This window comes from Chiloscyllium plagiosum, unplaced genomic scaffold (assembly GCF_037043375.1).
Source record: "Chiloscyllium plagiosum isolate Xiang-an unplaced genomic scaffold, Cpla_swu_hap1 HiC_scaffold_44, whole genome shotgun sequence".
Lineage (NCBI taxonomy): Eukaryota > Metazoa > Chordata > Chondrichthyes > Orectolobiformes > Hemiscylliidae > Chiloscyllium > Chiloscyllium plagiosum.
The window spans coordinates 21,180,270-21,204,301 of NW_028270182.1; the positions used below are offsets into that span (position 1 = coordinate 21,180,270).

The 24,032-nt window shown below is 42.9% G+C and overlaps 1 protein-coding gene across 9 annotated transcripts in view; it reads right to left on the minus strand.

Annotated features, from left to right (window-relative positions):
• Positions 1–24,032, minus strand: part of LOC122548363 (ATP-dependent chromatin remodeler CHD3) — a 117,366-nt gene that overhangs the window by 90,551 nt on the left and 2,783 nt on the right. For 4 of the 9 annotated variants that reach the window (XM_087982889.1, XM_087982894.1, XM_087982893.1 and 1 more), the window contains exons 3-7: positions 13,417–13,554; positions 10,546–10,713; positions 9,300–9,421; positions 4,140–4,387; positions 113–240 (exon numbers count right to left, since the gene is read on the minus strand). In XM_087982889.1, coding sequence (XP_087839015.1) covers positions 113–240; positions 4,140–4,387; positions 9,300–9,421; positions 10,546–10,713; positions 13,417–13,554 — 804 coding nt within the window. The remainder of the gene's footprint in view (positions 1–112; positions 241–4,139; positions 4,388–9,299; positions 9,422–10,545; positions 10,714–13,416; positions 13,555–24,032) is intronic. The other 5 variants (XM_087982895.1, XM_087982888.1, XM_087982892.1 and 2 more) reach the window with 3 other exon arrangements.

The following is a 24,032-nucleotide window of genomic DNA, read 5'->3' on the forward strand; positions in this document are numbered from 1 at the left end:
TCCTCTCTAGACCGTTGCAGTTGCACATTCTTTACTGCAATGCAGGATAATATGTGCAGAAGACCAATCATTCGACTAGCTTTCAAGCCAATGAACAGACTGACTCATTTACCGAGGAGCTCTTCTTCCTCTTTGGCCCCATTATGCCCAGCTTAATTTTCAAAGGAATCATCTTCTTCCTCTTTTTCTTTTTTTCATCTGGGACCCTCGGACTCTTGCTCCGTTTCTTTGCGCCAGGACCTGCAACCACGCAAGAAAAACCTTTTTAATTGGGGTGGCTGCTCCTCCTCCAACAAACTGGTTAACCAGGCTATCATGTTTTGTGGGAACTGGCATTCCACAAACCAATTCCTATATTTCCTCCCTTAAGAGAACAAGATAAGGGTCTTGATGAAAGGCGATACAAAAGATACAGGGCTCAGAATCAGGCTATTTGGCTCAATCAGGCCAAAGAGTTTATGGCCTGATGTTTATGCTACACTCAAGTTGCTTCCATTTTTCCCTCATCCGATTCTAATCATTATAAGGCTATTCGTTTTTCTTCAATAGACATTGCTAGCCTCTCTCTCCCTTTAGCCTACTGCCTTAAAAATCTATGCCTTCTGGTCATTGATCCCTATATTAATGGAAAAAATGCTTATCTATGCCCCTTAAACAGATATACCTCTATCAGTTCACCTCTCAATCTTCTTTGGTCCTAAAGGAAAATAACCACAGCCTATCCAATCAATCATTACTAACAACTCAGACCTTCTAGCTTCACTCCTCAAGAAACGTCCTGGTAAATCTCCTCTGCACCCTCGATAGTGCAACCAAATCTTTCCGACAATAGTGACCATATAAAGCATGCAGTCCTTCTGTCGTGACCTAGCCAGTGTTTTGAACAATTCCAGCATAACGCTGCTGCTGTTCTATTCTATGCCATTGCTAATAAAGACAAGTATTCCATATAGCTTCATAACTACTTTATCTACCTGTCCTGCGATCTCCAAGGATGCGTGGATATGGACACCAAGATCCCGCTGATCTTCAGCACTTTCCTGGGTCCTACCAGGTGTAACCCTCCCCAACTACTTGATCACACACCACTACAATAAAGTCCAAATCATTAATGTACACCACAAACAGCAAGGTCCCCAGCCCCGAGTGCTGCAGAACCCCACTGGAAACAAAACTTCCAATCACAGAATCATCCCTTCGCCATCATCTGCTGCTTCCTGCTCAAGTTTGGGATCCATTGTCCCACTTTGCTTTGTATCCCATAGGCTCAAACTTTCTTGACCAGTCTGTCAAGGACCTATTCAATAGGACCTTGCTGTCATCTTTAGAGCTTTAGCAAGTGCGTTAGCCTCATCAACACTCCTGGTTACCTTCTCAAAATTCAAATTTGTCAAGTACAATCTTCCCTTAACAAATCTGTGCTGACTACAACGGATTAACCAGTGTCTCTTTCCAAGAGCACATATATTCTTCAGAATTCTATTAACTTCCACACCACAGTTTGAAATGACTGGCCTGCAAACTTCTTGGTCTATCCCTGCCTCCCATTTTTAATAATGGACAATCTTGCAACCCTTCAGCCCTCTGGCATCCCTCCCTCCAGTGATTGCAGGATTTGAAAATTACTGCCAGGATCCCCAGTATCTGCCCCTGCCTCAGGAAAGACAAAAAAAAAAAGCCTCCTGTACCTTTCACAACAGGCAAAGGCACTCATATTTGGCATAATCTTTGCAATTCTTCCCTGCTCCCACACCAGGTGGGTGAAAATCCTGTTGTAATATGGGAAATAAAACTGTGTATACAACAGTGTGGTCAAAGAAAGGTTCAATGCAGATTTAGTATGAAAACACTTTCTTTGGTGAGGTTGGGTGTTCTTGGGACAGAGAAGCAGACTCATTGCAATGCTTCTAGTCAGGGCACCCCACACAGACTGGGTGGTCTTCTGTTGTAATTTAGTATTTTTGACTGTGGATTGAAATGGAAAAAGGTGATTGTTAAAATTGCAGAAGGAATTGTTAAAATTTTGAAAACATGGCTACTGAAGCTCATTGTGGGTTGTATTTGCACTTCTATTTTGGGAGTGGGGGTGAGAGGAGATGACATCACAGTGCATATAAAAAGGGAAAACAGCAATAGATTGCAGTTGTGACCAATTGTTGGATGCTGAAGGGAACCAGCCTGACCATGACCAACTACCAGATTAGCTCTGGGCGTCTAAACAGCTTGTGGGTGTGAACTGGCAGAAGTCTCACAATGCTGAAAGGGCAATTGTCAGCCTCTCTCCAGGAAAATACCTCAAGCCTGAATAAAGAACAGTAGGTGAACAGGTCTTTCGCCCCACCAAGACCACAAAGATACATGACGCTGTTCTAAACTAAATTTTTTTGCCTCTATGCTGTCTCCTTCCCTCAATTCCCTGCATATTCCTGTATCTGTCAAGATGCGAAGAACATTTACAATTGCTGTAAATGATGGATTTTAACTAACTAGTCAGAGACTACATAATTTATAAGCCAGTCATTCTGTGGCTTCTATGAAGAGGACCATAAAACCAAATGATGCAGAAAGCAGTAGTAGGCAGTTTATCCTAATGAATGTGCTCTGCCATTCAATGAGATCACTGTTAGATACACCTCCATCCAGGGCCCTAAACAATCCTTCCAGGTGAGACAGAGGTTCATTGGCATCTCCTCCATTCTAATCTATTGCATGCGATGCTGTCTTCTCTGCATTGGTGAGACCAAACACAGACTAAGTGTCAATTTCACTGAGTATCTTCACCTGGCCCAAAACAGCCAGCCTGACCTCTCAGTCACTGCCTATTTCAATTCCCCTTCCCACTCAAACATGTCCATTCTCAGCCTCCTCCACTGCTGCAGTAAATCAGAACACAAATGTGGAGAAACAACACCATCTCTTCCACCTGGGCAGCCTACAGCTCGGAAGACTTAACATCGAGTTTTCAAATTTAAAAAACCATCCCACCCATCTCCTGGCTCGCTTTCCAGCCCTGCCTCCTCCCTTCCATTCCACTTACCAACCAGATCCATTCCTCCAATCAACCAACTAAGTCATACTCACTACCTGTGTCCATCTATCACTACCTCACCATCCTGCTACTCTCCCCACCCTCGCCACCGCCCCCATGTCTCATCCTGAAGGGTAATATGTGAAATAAAGACTTCTCCATCTCCTGATGCTGCCTGGTTTGCTGTGTTCTTTCAGATTCCAGTTTATCTATATTCAACGCAATCATGGCGGATCTGATAATCGTTAATCTCCGTTTCTTAATTTATCCACTAAAACCCAAATCCCCTTAATGATTAGGGCCTCAGTTTTCAAGTCTACTTAATGACTCAGTCTTGACAGCCCCATGCAGGTAAGAAATCCAGAGATTCATTACCCTCAGAAGAAAATAGCTCATCTGTTTTATACAGGTAGCCCCTTAAGGTGAGATTATGCCCTCTGTTCATAGACTCTCCCCAAAGGTGAAACAACCTCTCCACATCTACCTTATCAAGTTTCTTAAAGAACAGTATTTTTCCATTCTAAATTAAAATTTATTACAAGCTTAAATTTTCCTCATAATGGGGTCTTTCCATATCCAGGACCAACTTGGTGAGGCTTCTCTGGACGCCTCAAATGCTAGTGTACCTTTTATTTGAAAAGGAGCCCAAAACTGCTCACAGTATTCAAACTATGGTCTGACTAGTGCAAAGATCAGGGAATCGAATGACTCAGGAAACAAAAAACAACATTCCATCAAATTCAGAGGACTGGTGCTAAATCGAACACCCCCCCCCCATATCCCACCCCCAACTATAACTTTTTGTCAGTCTATATCGGTGTATAGATGTTTAGAAGGAGGCGGCTAGAGTTTTAAATAGTAGCCAATAGTTCATAGCTATTTACTTGTGAGCAAAATTTATTTATTTGTAATAAATATGGCAACTCTTAGGTACAAGAACCTAAGCTGTGTTTTCTGTTAGTCTGGGTCTATCCGACAATTGCGTACTTTGGATTTCTTTGGGATGTCTCAGGGAATGATCTCGAACATGCTATTCTAATGAGGCATAACAGCACACAAGTTTTCAGCCTCCCTTGGGGTATTATTTACAGGTCTGTGCAATGTTACTAACCTTTGCCCTCTTTGGTCTTGGCTTTGCGGACAGGAAGTACTGGTGGCATAGGAAGGCTCCCTGATGAGGCACCAGCAGTAGACACTTGTTCCACCACAGCTGCAACTGCTGCTGCTGCAGCAGCCGCTGCCACTGCAGCTGCTGACCCCTTAAACGGACTGTTGGCGCTGAACTCTCGCCACTTGGCACCAAGGATTGTCATCATCTTGGACATTGGAATCTTCGGGTTCTTCTTGGCAATGAGTGGCCTAGAGTTTCAAAATACATTTGTATGAATTAGCAGTCTGTTAAAACATACAATACACAGAATTACCATTTAGAATGTCCCAAAGTATTCCATAGTCTATTACCATTGATGAATCACCAAGTGTCGCTGCCAATTTGCACACAGCAACCTCCCACAGATAGCAAATGTGATACTGAGTACATCATCAGTTTCTGGTTAGACACTAGCTAAAATATCAAGGTCTTTACCATCCGTGGCAGAAAGCTCTTTTAGGTCCACCAGGAGGCAGCAAACAGGACCTTGGTTTAACGTCTCATCCAAAAAAATAAGAATCTCAATACAGTGCAGCAGTTGGATAGCCAGCAGATGCTCATATCTCTAGACTGCAGCTTTCTGACTGTTAAAAGTGCTACAGCAGAGTTTCAGCTGGCACACAAATGAAAAATCAGACTGTTCAGCCAATGTTGATTCTTCACTTCCCTCACCCCATCTCACTCAGTGTAGAAGCATAGTACAGCCCAATGGGTCTGTACTGCCAAAAATATACTAGTACTTACAATACTCCCACTTTCCCACACTAGGTCCATAAGTTTGGATGTTACAATATTTCAAATGCTTTTTCTAGTACTTTTAAAAAGATTGGAAAGATTTCCTACGTCAATCATTCTCCCAGGCAGTACATTCCAGACTGCCATCACCCTCTGCATAAAAACATCTTTCCTCAAATCCCCTTTAAAGCTCTTGCCTTTCACTTTAACATTATGCTCCCCTGTTATTGACCCTTCAACTAAAGGGAACAGCTGCTTTTATCTGCCCTGTCCACGCCCCTCAATCTTATGTACCATTATTTAATAGCCCCTCTGGTGCAATCAGATCCCTCCTACAGAGCAGTGACCAGAACTGTGCACAGTTCTCCAGCTGTGGCCAAACTGATGTTCTGTTCTTCTCTGGGCGGCACGGTGGCACAGTGGTTAGCACTGCTGCCTCGCAGCGCCAGAGACCCGGGTTCAATTCCCGCCTCAGGCGACTGACTGTGTGGAGTTTGCACGTTCTCCCCGTGTCCGCGTGGGTTTCCTCCGGGTGCTCCGGTTTCCTCCCACAGTCCAAAGATGTGCAGGTCAGGTGAATTGGCCATGCTAAATTGCCCGTAGTGTTAGGCAAGGGGTAAATGTAGGGGTATGGGTGGGTTACGCTTCGGCAGGTCGGTGTGGACTTGTTGGGCCGAAGGGCCTGTTTCCACACTGTAAAGTAATCTAAAGTAATCTAATCTAATCTAATCTAATCTAATCCCTGCTTTTATAATCTATGCCACAGATAAAGGAAAGCATCCCATCTGCCTTAACAATCCTATTAACCTTTCTAATCACTTCCAGGGATTGGAGGGCAAGCATGCCTAGATCCCTCTGTTCCAGAGTTTCCTTTTGTCATGGCATTCAAAGACCTCTTTGATTTGTTCCTTCTTGCAAAGTACATCACCTCATGGAGTTAAATTCCATCTGCCATTGACCTCCCCATTTGGTCAATCGTTTACATCCTCCTGTAATCTAACACCTTTCTTCTCACTATCATTTGGCCAATCTTCATGGTAATCACAAACTTAACTTTCCCACATATTCACATCTACATTTGTGAATATCACAAGCAAGGAAGAACCTAGTACTAATCCATGTATGCCACTACATACCAGCCTCCAGTCAAACAGCCTTCTACCATCACAGCCAATGTGGATCCAGCTAGTGCTTCCCTTCTTTATATGTTTCTTTCCCATGTGTGGCCTTACTGAAACTGATTAAAAAAAACTGCCCCACCTTCATTCAAACACTTGGTATCCTCGAAAAAATTCCACTGGATTTATTAAACATAACCTCCCTCTGACAAAGCCCCCTGAGCAAACCTCACCTCTCTAAATAGAGATTATTTTTTCCCTACAGTTTCCCTACCACGGATTTGGAGGTGCCAGTGTTGGACTAGAGTGGACAAAATTAAAAATCACACAACACCAGGTTATAGTCCAACAGGTTAATTTGGAAGTGCTAGCTTTCGGAGCACCGCTATCCTCCATTATCTCTTGTGGCCAGAGGCAGATTTGAACATTTGGGGCAGGTCTCTATAATTGCCTCCCTTATCTCCCACAGAAGCCCAGGATACAACTTATCCGGACCTGGGGATTTGTCCATCGAATTTAAATCCATCAAAATCGCCAACACCTCCTTACTTTATATATTAATCTGCTCAAGAAATTCATAGTCCATCTTCTTGAATTCTGTACTTGCAACCTTCTCCCAGTGAAGGCAGATGGGATGTACTCTTAACATTCTACTAAATGTCCTCCAGCTTCATACAAAGATTGCTCTCTTGGTCACTAATAAGGCTTAGTCTTTTCCTGGTTATATTTTTTCCCTTTATATACGTGAACAACAACTTGGGATTCTTGCTAACCTTACTTGATGTTTCCTCATACTCCCCTTTGCTCTCCCAATTACTTTCTTCAGCACCTTCTCTACTCCTCTAGGTCCTTTGTTGTTTTGTTCCCTTCATACCCTTTGTCTTTTTTTCCTTTTTATCCAATCCTGAATATCCCTTGACATCCATGGTTCTCTGGGCTTGTTGCTCTTACATTTCACTTGAATAAGAAACATGTTGTACCTGTGTTCCTCCAGTACCTTTTTGAATGCCTCACTATTCTGTAGTTTTACCTTCAAGTGTATGTGCCCAGTCTCTTTTGACTGGATCCTGCCTTTTTTAAATAAAATCCACCTCCGCTGAATCCAACTCTTTTCTGCTGGCCAGCTTTCTCCTTTGCCAGAAGGCCATAAGATATAGGAGCAGAATTATGCTATTCAGCCCAGTGAGACTGTGCTATCATTTGAACATAGGGGTTTGAGAAACAGATCAGCTTTCTCCTGCCTTCTCCCCATAACCCTTGATTCCTTTAATAATCAAAAACATATCACTGCCTTAAATACAGTGATTTGACTTCCACAGGATTGTGCAACAATGAGTTCCACAGATTAACCATCCCATGGCTGAAGACATTCCTCCACATTTCAGTTCTAAAGGATCGTCCCTTCACTCTAACGACATGCCCCTGGGCCTTATCTCTCCTACTAGTGGAAACATCTTTATGTCCATTTTTCCAGGTCTTGGTATTCTGTAAGTTTCAATCAGATGCACCGCTCAACTTTGAAAACTCCATCAAGTAGAGTCCTCAACTACTCGTCATACGTCAGGGACTTTGTTCCAGGGATCATTCTTGTAAATCTCCTGTGGTCACTCCAATGATAGCACATCCTCCCTTAGACAGAGGCCCAAAACCACACAATATTTCAAATGAGGTCTGATCAGAACCTTATACAGTCTCAGCAGTACATCTCTGCTCTGGTTTTTCATCCCTTTTAAAATGAATGCCAAGACTGCATTTGCCTTTCTAATTGCCAGCCAAACTTTCACATCCTTCAGATTTCCAAAGCTTTTCCCCACTCAAAATAGTATATGCTTTTTAAAAACTTCATTCACAGGATAAGAGTGACACTGGCTAGACCATCAGTTATTGCCCATCCCTAAATGACCAGGGGCATTTAAGAACTAAAGGGAGATGCTGAATAGGCTGGGGCTGTTTTTCCTGGACCAATGGAGGTTGAGGGGTGACCTTAGGAGGTTTCTAAAATCATGAGGCGCATCGATAGGGTAAATAAACAATGTCTTTTCCCTGGGCTGGGGGAAGTGGAGAACTGGAGGGCATAGGCTTAGGGCGAGGGGGGAAAAAATTTTAAAAGAGACCTATGGGACACTTTTTTCACACACAAGGTGGTGCATTCATGGAAAGAGCTGCCAGAGGAAGTGGTAGAGGCTGATATAATGACAACATTTAAAAGGCTTCTGGATGGGTATAACAAAAGAAAAAAAAGAAAGTTATGAGCAGATGGACCAAATGCTGGCAAATTGGACTAGATAAGTTTAGGATATCTGGTCAGCATGGATGAATTGGATTAAAAGGGTCTGTTTCCGTGCTGTACACCTCTATGACTCTACAAGTCTGCGGTCACATATAAACTAGACCAGGTAAGGATGGCAATTTCCTCCCCTAAAAAGGGTCATGAGTGAACTAGATGAGCTTTTCTAACAATTGACAATGGATTGATGTTCATCCTAAGAAACTTAATTCCAATTTTTTTTAAAATTCAAATTCAAACCCAGGTCCCAGACATCACCCGGGTCTTTGGATTAACAGTCCAGCGGTAATACCACTCGGCCACTGATAGGAAGGAGGGGACAGCAAAGTGCAGAACTCTCACTTCCCGACGTTTTATTCCATCTGCCCCTTTTTTGCCAACTCTCCTAGCCTGTCCAAGTCCTTGTGCAGCCTCCCTGCTTTCTCAACACTGCCCATCCCTCCATCTATTTGTGTTATCTGCATACTTAGCAACAATGCCATTGGTTCCTTTATCAAGTCATTAATGTACAACATGAGTAGTTGTGGTCCCACAGATGGCCCTCACAGATTTTATTTAACATAGAAAACCCTTTAGGATATTTCATGGTTTTAAAAGCAGAAGTGTTGGTTATTGTGGAAAAATTTACCACGCACAAACTAACCAAGGGTAAAATTTGGACAAGCGTTCAGATAATTTTCATTCAGAGTGCAATCCATACAGAGTGTGACTGATATGAACAAAATGGTTCAACTAAAAGGGCAAGATAGTCCTATAGGCATTAGGTACTTCCTGAATGAATTAATACACTAATTAGTAGATTTTGAATATTTGAGGAACAATAGATGAGATGGTAATGATGAAGATAGCTGCAAAGATGAAGAAGAAGAATCTGTGACTACGCTGCCAATCATTCAATGGTGTTTCGGAGACATAAATGCACATATTTCTTTCACTGGCCTTTTGATCAAGATAGTCTAGGGCTACTCTTTCCAAGCTCACCTCATAAACTGGCTGAAAGCCTTGTAGTTAGTTAAAGTGCGATAGTCATCTTCGGTGAAAACATGGTCAACATCTTCCAGCCCCCAATCCTCCAGAAGGCGGGCAGAAGACTTCGGTTCAGGCTGAGACGCAGGCAGGGTTGAGAGAGGGCAGAAAATAAGGTTAAAACAAGAGAAAAAAAAGCAGATACTACAGCAGAGACCACATAGCCCATCATGCCCTGCTTTGAAACAGCGATTAGTCTCTCCCCTGTATCCCTGCAAAATATTATATCTGCTTCCACCGCCGTTTCAGGGCAGTCTTACATAGACTGTTGCTATCTCTACCTCTGGTTCTTTTACCAATCTACACCCTATGATCCCTCTGCATAAACCGCCACCTCCCAGACCAAGTAGAATTTTGTAAGGAAATACTATCCAAGCTTATGAATTCCCACATTAGGTCCCTCTACAACATCTCAGATTTAGAAGACTAGAGGCTGCCTTGTATTTGAATCCTTAACTCAGCCAAGGTTAAACAACATGCTCCCTCCCATTTTCGGAAGTATCACCCACCCCACCTCTCCTCGAAATTTTGTTTTTCTCAATTCAAGAGAAGAGAGAGGGACAAACACCCTTAGCCAAATTGCACTGACTGACAGCTTGGAGCCATGACTCTTGGCTATTAGGGAAGGAACAACTCATCCATAATTGATGCGAGGTGACTCTGCATTTTGAGACCTCGTACACCAAGAATTTAACAGATTTATTTTTATAATAGGTTGGAGAAAATTAGTTTATAATATTTTGCATGTGAGATTGTGCGGAACTGAATAATTAAAACTCAAAAGAGCATAAAGAGGGCACATATTTCCTTTGGTTTGCTGGGAACAGAGTATAGAACAAGGAGATATAATGTTAACATTCGAGTCAGGCTATTCACAGGTGGTAAGGGGAACCACTCCGTTACATGGCAGGTCTGAACCTGGAACAACTGCCGTCCTCCTCCTACCCCGCCCAATTAATAAGCTGTTGAGGTTACTGGAGATCTCAAGATTTGGATCCATTGATTTTCATTAGGTCAGGGAAAACAGAGCAAATATGAAAGAGTTAAGACCAATCCAGCTGGATCAACAAAGTTGGTCCGTTGCAGTGCTGAATGACCAAAGAGGGGGAAAAAGAATACACAGACATCAAGATACGATTCTAGAGCAAGGAGATACCCTTGCTGATCGGGGCACCTCAAAATAGGAGTATGCAACAGTTACCTTGTGACTTTCCTCTTCCTCGCCCTGCTCCTTCTTCCGACGCTTGATTTTCTTTTCTTTCTTCTCCTTTCGTTTCTTTCTCTTTTTCTTGCCAAAATCACTGCCGCCACTGTCCGATTTCTCCTTGAGCTCCTCCAGATCGGAGGTGATTTCATCTTCACTTTCCTGCTTTGAACAAAGCAGAGGTCAAAGTGTATTTTAACATTTCTCTCCTTCAGGAGCTGCTTGGAAAGTAAACCATGTAGCCCAGAAAAATACTGATCAGTTGGACCGAATGGTCTTAGTATTTATGCCCCTCCCAACTTAACTTGATTCCACTCGTCAGCAAATTATTTGACTTTAAATCCTTCTGCACTTGTCTAGCTTACTCCTTCAATTCACCTCATACACTCAGACAGACAGTGGGTTCCACATTCTCCTCCATTTCTGGTTGAAGAAACCCATGCAGACACAGAGAATGTACAAATTCCACACAGACAGTTGCCAGAAGGCGGAATTGAACCTGGGTCCCTGGTGCTGGGGCAACAGTGTTAACCACTGAGCCACCTTTCAATAAATTTAAAGGCCAATCAGGTCATCGTTCAATCTTTCCTTTTCAAGAAGCAAGATTGAAAAGGCTGGTGAACTCCCAGTTCAGACAACCTAGAACAAGCTTGTCGGTCACACCTACTTCTTGGAAACATACACCCCACCACAGGACATTTGGCATTTTCAACATAAACATACTCTAAATCTACTCCATTGATGCTAAAGATCTTTGGGATTTTCTTGAATTTAAGTAAACTGCAGCAGAAATGCAATTGCCTTCATTCAAATAGATCAGTGATCACACTTATCCAATGTCTCCCTTGGTAATATGGTGCATAAAGCACTCCAAACATAAACTAGAAATAGGAGTAGACTGTTCAGTCCCTCAAACATGTTTGGCTTTTCAATCCAACCCCACTGCTGATCTGATCTCTACTTTCCTGACTAGGAAAGGTCAGCAGGTGCAAAGATAATATGCAAAATAAATCAGTATAATTATCCAACATTACACAGAACAGTACGGCACAAGAGCAGCCCCTTTAACTCACCATGTCTGCGCTGACAATGATGCCATTCTAAACTAATCCCATCTACCTGCACATGATACAGACTTTATCCCTCTATTCTCTGCCCACTCAGAAGTCTGTCTAAATGCCTCTTAAACTTTGCTTTCATACCCATTTCTACTATCTCCCAGGCAGGACGTTCCAGGCAACTATTACACTTTGTAAATAAAGTCTTTGCCCACACATCTCCTTTAAGCACTCCTTTCTTGCCTGAAACTTATGCCCCCTCGCATTTGACATTTCCACACTGGGAAAATAACCTCTAACTTTACACCTTATCCATGCATCTCTGAAGTTTATATACTTCTATTAAGTCACCCTTCAGCCTGACATTGTAGTGAAAGCAATCCAAATTTGTCCCTATAGCTAATACACTCCAATCCAGGTAAACTTCACTGCACACTCTCAAAATCTTCCTATCGAGCAGCGAACAGAACTGCACATTATACTCCAAATTATACTCAGTCTTATATAATTGCAGCATGACTTGCCAACCATTATACTCAACTCCTTGACCAATGAAGGCAAGCACGCCCTATAGCTTCTTTACCACCTTATCCACTTGCTCTGCATTTCAAGGAGCTTATAGACATGATCCCCAAGATCTCTCTGTTTATCAATTCTCTTAAAGGTATAGTCTTTTACAGTATACTTTCCTATTGCATTTGAAGGAAATGGGGGTTTCTGACACAATGGGAATCACTTCCAAAGGTTAACAGAGATTCAGACGTCTGTACGGTTTCATACCGCATGCACATTAAGTGGACCACACAAATAGGTGACTCACTGGATACTATACAACAGTCAGCTCTTAATAAAAACAGCTAATTCAATTTCTATAACATCTTAACTCCAGGCACTTTACAGGAGCTATAATCCAACACAATCTGCCACTGAGTCACATGAGATGACATTGGCACAGGTGACCAGCAAAATTGTTAAAAAAGTCAATTTAGATGTATTCAGAAGTCATTAGTGTGGTTTTAGGGAAAAAATAAATAAATATTGTGTTTTAGACAGCTCAAAAGATTAATCCGAGCAAGTGGTGAAAGGTTGAGGTATGCGAGAGGTCACAATTGAACAGACATACAGCAGAGATCCCCATAGGTAGTTGGATTGGAGAAGTTTACATTAAGATTGTGAAAACAAAATTAGACAGAACAAGAATTTTAAAATCAAAACTCAGTGTATCAGGAGTTATTGTAGGTCAATAAGCAGAGGGATGGAATGAAGTGATTGCAGAAGGAGACCGGGATGCGAGTGAGTGTACAGACGGCAAAGCTCAGATTTAGAGAGTGGAAGATGGGAAGCCAGCCAGAGAAATAGTAGAGTCTGGAATCATCAGAAAAGTGGAGGAGTGCAAGGCATGGAGGTGCTTTCTGTTGGTTAATAGCATGCTGGACTGATTCACTAGACAAAGAAGTTGGATAAAGAATTGAAAAATAAAAACAGAACTTGCACATTTGTGGCAAGACAGCAGGTATGGTAATGGATGGGGTGGGGATAGTGTTGCAAGTGATCGAACAGCTCTTTCAAAAGAGCCAACAGAAGCAAGAAGGTCTGAAAGGCCTCTATCAATTGTAGCCTCACACCACAAGGCACCCTATCATTCAAAAAGGGAAATCCAAATTATTCTCCCCCTTTGCACTCAGGTACTCCACAACATCAAAGGAAGCCTCGACCAGGCAGCTCAAGGACACAGGAAGAGGGACAACCACTAGAACCAGCTCTACAACTAAACCGGGGGGGGGGGTAGAGGGGTTAGTGAAATACTGACTGATTGGGTCCGTGCCAGTGCGGGCGCTCCTCCCACAGGCCGGTCACGGAGTGGGGCTGACCGTGGTCGTCGCAAGGTCTGTGGCTCAGACCATCCTGCCCTCACGGCTGAAGAGGGCTGCGTGGGGGTGAGCTGTTCCTGTGGGGAGACAAACAACAAAAAGGGAGGCACAAATCGGGGATGAGAGAGTGAACAAACTTTTTATTTTCAAATATATAAAAAAAAGGCAACCAGCCAAAATTAAAATCATGCCAGGTGTTGAAGTGGCTTTTCTTGTAAAAAAGACAATTTAGCTATTGTCACAACACATTTTAAAAATCTTTGACAGGCGCCCTACCAGGGAAAGTACCAATCAGCAAGTCACATGGAATGTACATTTTAAACTGATGCTGCATCGCAGTAGTAAACACTAATCTTAAACCTGAACATCCTAGCCGCATGCCTTATCATAGACCTGAACATCATCAAACCTGACAGGTTCAGTGCAATACTGAGGGAGTGCAGCACTGCAGTCTTCTGAAGAGTTCACTAAATTACAGCTCATTTTCCCTGCTGGGGTGAAGGGGAACCCACCCACTGTCCCAAAGTATTGCACAGGGTCAAAAAATAGACACCAAGCTACACAAGAATAGGTCAGTAGTCAGTTTAAAAAATGTGAAGTCATAAGCAGGGGCTCCACCACAGGAATCCACAACATAGAACTGAGGCAGTTGAAAGTGCAAATGAAGGCAAGGAGGAGACATAGGAAATACCAAAGCAAATCAAGGGAGAGATCCATGAGATATTGGTGGTGGAAGATGCGCACATGCGCCAGGGATCCAAGTTTTATTTCAGCCTTGGGTGACCGTATGGAATTTGCACACAGGTGTATGGAGTTTGCACATATTCTCCCCATGTCTGCATGGGTTTCCTCCCACAGTCCAAATACATGTAGGTGAAATGGATTGGCCATACTAAATTGTTCCGTGTTCAGCAATATGTAGGCTAGGTGATTAACCATGAGAAATACAGGGTTACAAGGGTGGGTCTGGGTGGGAAGCTCTGATCTGTTCAGAGGATCAGTGTGGACTCAAATGGCCACATGGTCTGCTTCCACATTGTTGGGATTCTCTGAATCTATTCTAGGACTCTACACACATGGCTGGAGGTGGTCATTGGGATAGAGTTACATGGCCCCACAGATCTCTGGAACAGGCTATCAAAGGTCAGAGCCTTATCAATTTTTCTTCAACATGATGCAATAGCAGATGAGAAAGTACCCTTGGGCCTGGCAGTCAAATTCCACTCAGCCGTATTTATCCCTCCCCCAGTTCCCAGCGCAGGCCCTACTCATTCCTTCCAACTTCAGTACCTCTCTCTTTACCCTCAGCCTTTCCCACCAGTATCACACAGCACCCTTCTCCCAATCAAAATACACCAGAAGGAGACTGAAAGGGGCCATACGGTAAAGTGGAAGTTTAAAAAAAAACTCGTATTTGACATACAAATGTACAAGAGAGTGACTGTGTTCTGCTTTATGGAGACATGGCTCACTGCACCTTGCAAGCTGAAGGGTTCTCCATACTTCACATGGGCCACACAGTGTCCTCAGGTAAGCAAAGGACTCAGCGGTATGCCTCCTAATCCATACCTCTGGTGCTCAGATGTGGCAACCCTGAGAATACCCAAGTGAAATGCTGACCCTACGATCTGCCACGCAAGTTCATCTCCGCCATTCTGACAGCAGTGTCTAGAATACCACATGCAGAAGTGAAGAATGCTCTGGATGAAATTTACACCATTACAATGCTCTAGAAATGAAATTAGAGAGGCTGGCAACCTCAACCAAGCCAACCTCAAGAGAGTGCTGCCAAAATAACATGTCTCCTACCCCAGAAGGCCAAATATCTCTACCACTGTTACACAGCCATCAAAAGACACACACTGCACCATGTGCTGTCCACACTTCAGGAAATTAGATCACAATACTGTGTTCTGCCTCGCAGTTTACAAGCAGAAGTGAAACAGGAGAATCCTTCACAGAAAGTGGGACGATGGATGGTCCAAGGCAGCGGAACAGCTTCTCCGGGACTAGTTGGAATGAGCGGATTGAACCATATTCAGCGGACAATCTAGAGGAGTATGCCACCCCTATCATGGACCTCATTAGCAACTGCGTGCTAAAAGAAGTCAATCCTTGTGTTACCCAATCGGAAATCTTGGATGAAGTAGGAAATTCATTGCCTGAAATTCAAGGGTGCAACATTCAAGTTGAATGACCCAGAGCTATGCAGAAAACCCAGATGTGACCTCCACAAAGCCAGAGATGCCAAGAGGCAGTACTGGACCAAGTTAGGCACCCAAGTAAGGCCTTCACAACATAAATGAGATTAAAAAAAAAGCAGAACAATATATCAGACAAAAGAAAAACACAGCCCTCCCTGATGCACCCAATGCTTTTTCTCCCCATTTTGAGCAGAATGCCTGCCCTGACAGCATCAGACACACCTGTTCCCTGCGCCACTGCTGCAAATGTCAGATCAGTCTTCCTGTGGGTTAACCCAAGGCAAGTGACAGGCCTAGACAGAATCCCTGGCCGTGCACTTAAATCTTGTGTGGACCAGATGGCAGAGGTATAGGCTCACACCTCAACCTCTCCTTGCTAAAAGCTGAAGTCCCCGCCTACTACAAGTAGTCCACCATTATCCCAGTACCAAAGAAAACACATGCAACGTGCCAGAATTACTACGGCCAGGCTCAGACCTCCAAAATCATGAAATGCTTCAAGAGACTGGTCTGGCCCACATCAACTCTAGCCTCCCAGCCTTCTCCAGTCCCCTCAATTGTTGGCAAAACAGGTGCACAATGGATGCTAGTTCTCTAGCCCAACCACCCGTTCCCGGAATATCTGGATATCTAAAATCAGGCTCCTACTCATTGAAGCCAGAGCTTCAACGTAGTCAACACCATAATCCCTTCCAGTCTAATCTCAAAACTCCGAGACCTAGGGTTTGGTTCCGCCCTCTGCAACTGGATCCTCTGCAGTCTGTAGGTAAGAAAGCTCAGTGAAGATAGACAACGCACCTTCTTTATGATAATCCTCAACTGGCACCCCACAAGAATGTGTTCTCAGCCCCCTATTGTATCCCCTGCACAACTGCAACTGTATAGTCAAATTCTGAACACATTGATCTGCTCAGGACCGTTTAAAAAAACTACAGGAAGTTGCATGCATGGACTAGACCATCACAGAAGCCAGCCTCCAATCAGTGGACTCTGTTTACACTTCTTGTTGCCGCAGAAAAGCTGCCAAAGACCCCTCCCATCCCAGTAACACCCTCGTCCAGGTCAGGCAGAAGATATAGTAGCTTGAACACACGCACTAACCGGTTCAAGAACAGCTTCTTCCCTGCTATTATTAGACTGCTGAATGACCTCTGACTTCAAACGTTGACCTTGCTTTGTACATCTCCTGAGCAACCGTAACCTCGTATTCTTGCGTCTAAGTACCCTCTGATCTATATGTTCTTGTTTACTATGGATCTGCCTGTACTGCTTGCAAAACAAGAAACTTTTCACTCTACTTTAGGTATACGTGATTACAATAAATGAAATCAAAGAGGAGGGGCAGCAGGCCAGTCAGCCTGTTTGAGCTTGCTCCATTGTTTAACAAGTTCACGTGGCTTTAACTTCATATTCTTACCCACCCCCAATAAGAGCCGACTCTCTTATTAGCCAAGGATCGATCTACCTCAGCTCCAAAATACTCTGAACACCTCCATGGCTTCCTGACAGTCCCACAGGCTCAAACACTCACCCAAGACAAGTTATCCTTACTTCCATACAGAATGGAAATTTTTAAAAACAATGTTTAAAATGATGTCCACAAATTGTAGTCTCTCTCACGCAAGGGAAGATTCTCTCAGTATCCAATCTAGCAAGTCCTTCAAGAGCATGTGTGTTTTAACAAGATCACCTCTCAATTTATCTGAAATGAAATGATTACAAGCCCAAGCCTGTCTAAACATACAAGATAACCCCCAAGCCCCCCATCTCCTCCAATTCCAGCTATCAACTGAACCTTCACCAAATAGTTTCTGTACTGATTGGAACCAGGTGGACCATCTTGACTACAGGGTTCTTGATTCGGTTTGTTCACTTGGGCCAATCAGGAAAGCTTTGGCTGACCAATATTAGAATCTCCTCAGTTAAGAACAAACTGAGCTGGCGGGCCACAGCAACAATACACTGCACTAGTAAATAAAAGGGTGACTAGGTGACAGGAACTGTTGTCTGTGCAGTTATTTTAGTTTATAACACATTAACATCCTTGTGTTAAAGGAAGAAATTCGTGAAACACCAAGACCCTGGACAGTTACAGTAAACTTTTTCCATTTTTATTCTCCATCCCTTTTGCAATAAGTTACAACATTCCATTTCTCTTCCTTATCACTTGCCATAGTACATTAATCACAAGTTAATAGTAGTATGATACCCTGATCCCTCTGTACCTCAGAGCTCTACAATCTCTCTACATTTAAATAATATGCCTTATTTGTGTTTTCGGGCAAGTTGACATCTTTGTTCATCACACCCCATCTGTCAAATTTAAGCTCACTCAACCTGCCTATATATTTGAAGATTCTATTTGTTTTTATTTAATTCATGGAATATGGCATCACTGGTTCAGTCAGCATTTATTACCCCAACCTCAACTGTTCTGAGGTAATACTGAACTGCTTTCTTGAACCACAAGTGTTCAGTTTGTGACCACAAAGTACACCAAATGACTAGGAATGCTGAAGTTCCACCTGACATTTGGTGGACAAAGGAGAAAGTGAGGACTGCAGTTGTTGGAGATCAGAGTCGAAGAGTGTGACGCTGAAAAAGTGCAGCAGGTCAGACAGCATCGGAGGAGCAGAAAGATCGATGTTTCAGGGATGATGAAGAAAGGCTAATTCCCGAAATGTCGATCGTACTGCTCCTCAGATGCTGCCTTATCTGCTGTGCTTTTCCAGGGCCACACTCTTCGACTCTGATGGACAAAGTCCAACATGTGTTGTTTCACTGGAGAATATAACTACATCTAGAATTATCCCAAGCTCATACTACAAACATGACAATGCCTCTAGAAGGCCAGAGGATTCATACTCTCCTCCTACCCCTGTCCCACTGGGACAGTGCCCCTCACTTCCACAAGAATAGAGTGTTAGACTGCAATAAAACCAGCATCACTGCCACTTTCTATTTTGACTTTCAGTGCCTATTAACTCCTGAACTACCTATTCATAACGTAAAACAGTAGAAACAGGCACTGAAGTGATTGTGTAAAGATGGAAATTGGTTATTCTATTATAGATCTGTGAGGTAGCACTAAGTCCCAAATACTGAGGCGATCTAACTCCAATCAGGTATTGCGAGAGGAGAGTTATCTTTGACAAGGTCAAAAACTATCCACCGTCCAACAAGTTACAAAGTTATCCAAACATGAGGGAAAGTAGACAACTCCTTACACTTCATCAGCAGCACTCTTGGGCAAATTGGCTCGCTCTACTCTTTAGCACTGGTGCTTAGAAACAACAGCGTACATAGACGAGAAAAATATCAAAAATATTTTTAAAATAGGAAATTTCTTCAGAAACTTAAAAAGGATCTGGACCAGATGGGCTGAGAAGTGGCAGATGGAGTTTAATTCAGATAAATGCAAGGTGCTGCATTTTGGGAAAGCAAATCTTAGCAGGAATTATACACTTAATGGTAAGGTCCTAGGGAGTGTTGCTGAACAAAGAGACCTTGGAGTGCAGGTTCATAGCTCCTTGAAAGTGGAGTCGCAGGTAGATAGGATAGTCGCAGGTAGATAGGATAGTGAAGGCTGCATTTGCTATGCTTTCCTTTATTGGTCAGAGTATTGAGTACAGGAGTTGGGAGGTCATGTTGTGACTGTACAGGAAATTGGTTAGGCCACTGTTGGAATATTGCGTGCAATTCTGGTCTCCTTCTTATCGGAAAGATGTTGTGAAACTTGAAAGGGTTCAGAAAGGATTTACAAAGATGTTGCCAGGGTTGGAGGGCTTGAGCTATAGGGAGAGGCTGAACAGGCTGGGGCTGTTTTCCCTGGAGCGTCGGAGGCTGAGGGGTGACCTTATAGAGGTTTACAAAATTATGGGGGGCAGTGATAGGGTAAATAGACAAAGTCTTTTCCCTGGGATGGGGGAGTCCAGAACTAGAGGGCATAGGTTTAGAATGAGAGGGGAAAGATATAAAAGAGACTTAAGGGGCAACATTTTCACACAGAGGGTGGCACGTGTATGGAATGAGCTGCCAGAGGATTTGGTGGAGACTGGTACATTTGCAATATTTAAAAGGTATTTGGATGGGTATATGAATAGGAAGGGTTTAGAGGGATATGGGCCGGGTGCTGGCAGGTGGGACTAGATTGGGTTGGGATATCTGGTCGACATGGACAGGTTGATCCGAAGGGTCTGTTTCCATGCTGTACATCTCTATAACTCTAAAGATACATAAAAAGAATGTTCTGGGGAACTATGGTTGAAGCCCACCATGGCAAATGGGGAGGTCTAAATTCAATTTTTTTAAATCTAGAATTCAGAACCTAATGGTGACCACGAAAACAATGTGAATTGTCGGAAAACCCATCCTTACATGGTCTGGCCTACATGTGACTCCAGACCCACAGCAATGTGATTGCCCAGAGGGCAGTTGTTTGATTTACAGCATTCGTAGTTCTTCCAGGTTTTATTTAATGCCAGGCATGCCCACCTTGAGGTCCTACTCCTCTCCTAAGGAAGTGTCTCAACTCAAAACTTTAACTCTGATTTCTCGCCATAGATGCTGCCAGACCTACTGAGCTTTTCCAGCAATTTCTGTTTGTTTCAGGAAAGATTTATTCAATTTCCTCAAAAAAGATTTAATACTTAGAATGAGCAGATTGCTTTATGAAGAAAGTAAGTCAGGTTAGAAGGTCAGAGACAACTCAACTGAAACAAAAAGATCTTGAGGGGATTTGACCTAGAACATGCACACAGGATGCTTCCTCTTGTGGGGTCATAATTTAAAAATATGGGGGCACCCATTTAAAACAGAGACAAAGAAATAATTTGTTTTTCCTTCTCAGAAGTGTGTGTTTGAATTTCCTTCCTCAGACAGGAGTGCTTAAATATTTTTAAGGCATGGTAGGAGATAAAAGATCGAGTCAGGGATATGCAGGAATGTAGAGTGGATGTTAAAATCAGAATAGCCATGATCTTATTGAATGGTGAAGCAGGCTCCAAGGACCAAATGGCCTGCTGTTGTTTCTTGCTTGTACATTTGCACACTGGGTCTGTAACTACTACGGCATCACAACCAAGACCAACTCTCATTCTTGAGAATTTTCTGACAGTCATTCTGCAAATCAGCCATAAGGATCAGAATTTCAGACTCACATTGGTCCCCCACATTTAACTTGAGGATATGGATGCCAGCAGTGAGTGAAATATTAGCATCTAATGGAGAGGCTTCAGGTGTCCTTAGGAATTGACTAATAAATACCTATATATGTGAGTTACAGACTGGAATCTAATTGAAGCACCCATTGAAAATTAGGTTAAGTTTGATACTGATGATTGCTGCTGAAACTATGTTGCTGGAAAAGCGCAGCAGGTCAGGCAGCATCCAAGGAGGAGAATCGACGTTTTGGGCATGAGCCCTTCTTCAGGATGATTGTCTACTGCCTTGCAAGATTCTAGTCTATAACCAACACCTGGCTTCCTTAAAACATACATTGCACAGATCGGAAGGACGATGTTTTATTCTGGATATTACGTAAACTTGCAGCTGTTCTACCATCTGACAGAATTAACATTTGTAAAATAACCACTACCAGTCTTAAAGTGATAACCAACAGCAGATTAACCATTCAATGATAGAGCTGAGAGAACACAAGAGAAAGCATTCAACAATGGGAGAATGCAATGATGGCTGACAGCATGTAATCAAACTTCCAAACATTTGGGACAAAAACGAGCAAAGCTCCAATCTGTCCACTCAAGAGTATGTTTTATTATCTTTTGCAGACGTTACAAAAGTTATTATCTTGAGTTATCACTGTCACCAACATAAAGACACCTAAATGACAACTACAGAATGTTTTGATCAGCAACACACGTTTTATATATTGGTAATACAGTATAGCTAATACCTCACAGCACCCTTCCACACTTGCTTCCAATAACACTTAGCCCCGACACTATCAAATCATGTCTATTACGATAATCTTCATCACTGGCAGCAATAGCGCAGGATTCAGAAAGATCCACCAACAGGAGCAATTTTTTTTAAAAAACGTGTTATCCAAGACATCAAATAATCACCAATCTCATTAACTAGATGTCAAGTTGTTCATGTTTTTTCTTTCCTTCACGTTTGGTCTCTTGTAGCATAATTCAACTTCCACTGAACTACACCCTGCACAGGTGAAAAACTGAACAGAAAATGATCTGGTCAGTATTCAATAGAAAGGTAAAAAAAAAAGAGGGATTCACTTGTGGCAAAGACCAAAGGTTAGAGCCATCAAGGCAATACAGTCACTAATAAGAAGGCAGCAGCAGCTTATGTTAGGAGGAGATGTGAAGGCTCAGTTAAGGCACTTGAGAGTTACAAATTAAGCAGAAAAACCTTAAGAGAGAGCTATGAAGAGCCAGGAGGGGAAATGAGAAATCGTTGGCAGGCAGCATCAAGGAAAACCCTAAAGTTTTGTATAGGTATATCAGGAATAAAAGAATGACTCGAGAAAGATTAGGGCCAATCAAGGATAGTAGTGGGAAGTTGTGCGAGGAGTCCGAGGAGATGGGGGAAGCGCTAAATGAATATTTTGCGTCAGTATTCATACTGGAAAAAGAATGTTATTGAGAACACTGAAATACAGGCCACTAGATGGGATTGAGGTTCACAAGGAGGTATAAGCAATTCTGGAATGCGTGAAAATAGGTAAGTCCCCTGGGCTGGATGGGATTTATCCTAGATTCTCTGGGAAATCAGGGAGGAGATTGCAGAGCCTTTGATGTTTATGTCATCATTGTCTACGGGAATAGTGCCAGAAGACTGGAGAATAACAAATGTTGTTCCCTTGTTCAAGAAGGGGAGTAAAGACAACCCTGGAAATTATAGACCAGTGGGCCTTACTTTGGTTGTGTGTAAAGTGTTGAAAAAGGTTATAAAAGATAGGATTTATAATCATCTGGAAAGGAATAACTGAATAGGGATAGTCAACACAGCCTCACAAACCTTATTCAGTTCTTTGAGACAGTGACCAAACAGGTGGATGAGGGTAAAGTCGTTGATGTGGTGTCTAGGATTTCAATAAGGTGTTTGATAGGCATGGGATTGAGGGTGATTTAGTGGTTTGGATCAGAAATTGGCTTGCTGAAATAAGACAGAGGGTGGCGATTGATAGGAAAACGTTTATCCTGGAGTTCAGTTACTAGTGGTGTACTGCAAAGATCTGTTTTGGGGTCACTGCTGTTTGTCATTTTTATAAATGACCTAGATGAGGGCGTAGAAGGATGGGTTAGTAAATTTGCAGGTAACACTAAGGTTGATGGAGTTGTGGATAGTGGTGAAGGGTATTGCAGATTACAGAGGGGCATAGTTAAGCTGCAGAGCTGGGCTGAGAGGTGGCAAATGGTGTTTAAATGTGGAAAAAGTGTGAGGTGATTCACTTTAGAAAATGCAACAGGAATACAGAGCATTGGGCTAATGGTAAGATTCTTGGTAGTGTAAATGAACAGAGAGATCTCGGTATCCATGTGCATAGATCCCTGAAAGTTGCCACCCACTTTGATAGAGTTGTTAAGAAGGCATACAGTGTGTTAGCTTTTATTGGTAGAGGGACTGAGTTTCAGAGCCATGAAGTCATATTGCAGCTGTACAAAACTCTGGTGGGGCTGCACTTGGAATATTGCATTCAGTTCTGGTCACCGCATTAACAGAAGCATGTGGAAGTTTTGGAGGATTCAGAGGAGATATATTAGGATGTTGCCTGGTATGCAGGGAAGGTCTTAAGAAAGGCTGAGGGACTGGAGGCTGTTTTTATTAGAGAGAAGAAGGTTGAGAGATTACTTAACTGAAACATAAGAGAATCAGAGGGTTAGTTAGGGTAGACAGTGACAGCCCTTTTCCTTGAACGGTGATGGTTAGCAGGACAGGACACAGCTTTAACTTGAGGGGTGATAGATCTAGGACAGACGTCGGAGGTAATTTCTTTACTCAAGAGAAAGAAGGACTAGTTGAGGGGTGAGAAAAGGCCGTGGAGGAAGCTTGCGAGGGCAACAGTAACAGAAAAACAGAGCAGATGGACAAAATGGAACTCCAGTCATACTAGATTTATAGCAGTTCCCAGAAAGGTATAAAACATGACAAGTAACTTCCCAATGGAACTGTGACCCATATTTCAGAGGAACCTTCGAAGAAAGAACAGGTAAGCATCACTACTGAGGAGGTTGGGAGGCTAGAGGTACAGAACCAGGTAACAGAAACTTCAAATTTGAGCCCAGCCATTCAGAAATGATGTCAGGAAGCACTTCCTCACATAAAAGAGGAGTGAGAATCTGGCCCCCCTAGTCTGCAATGGACACTGG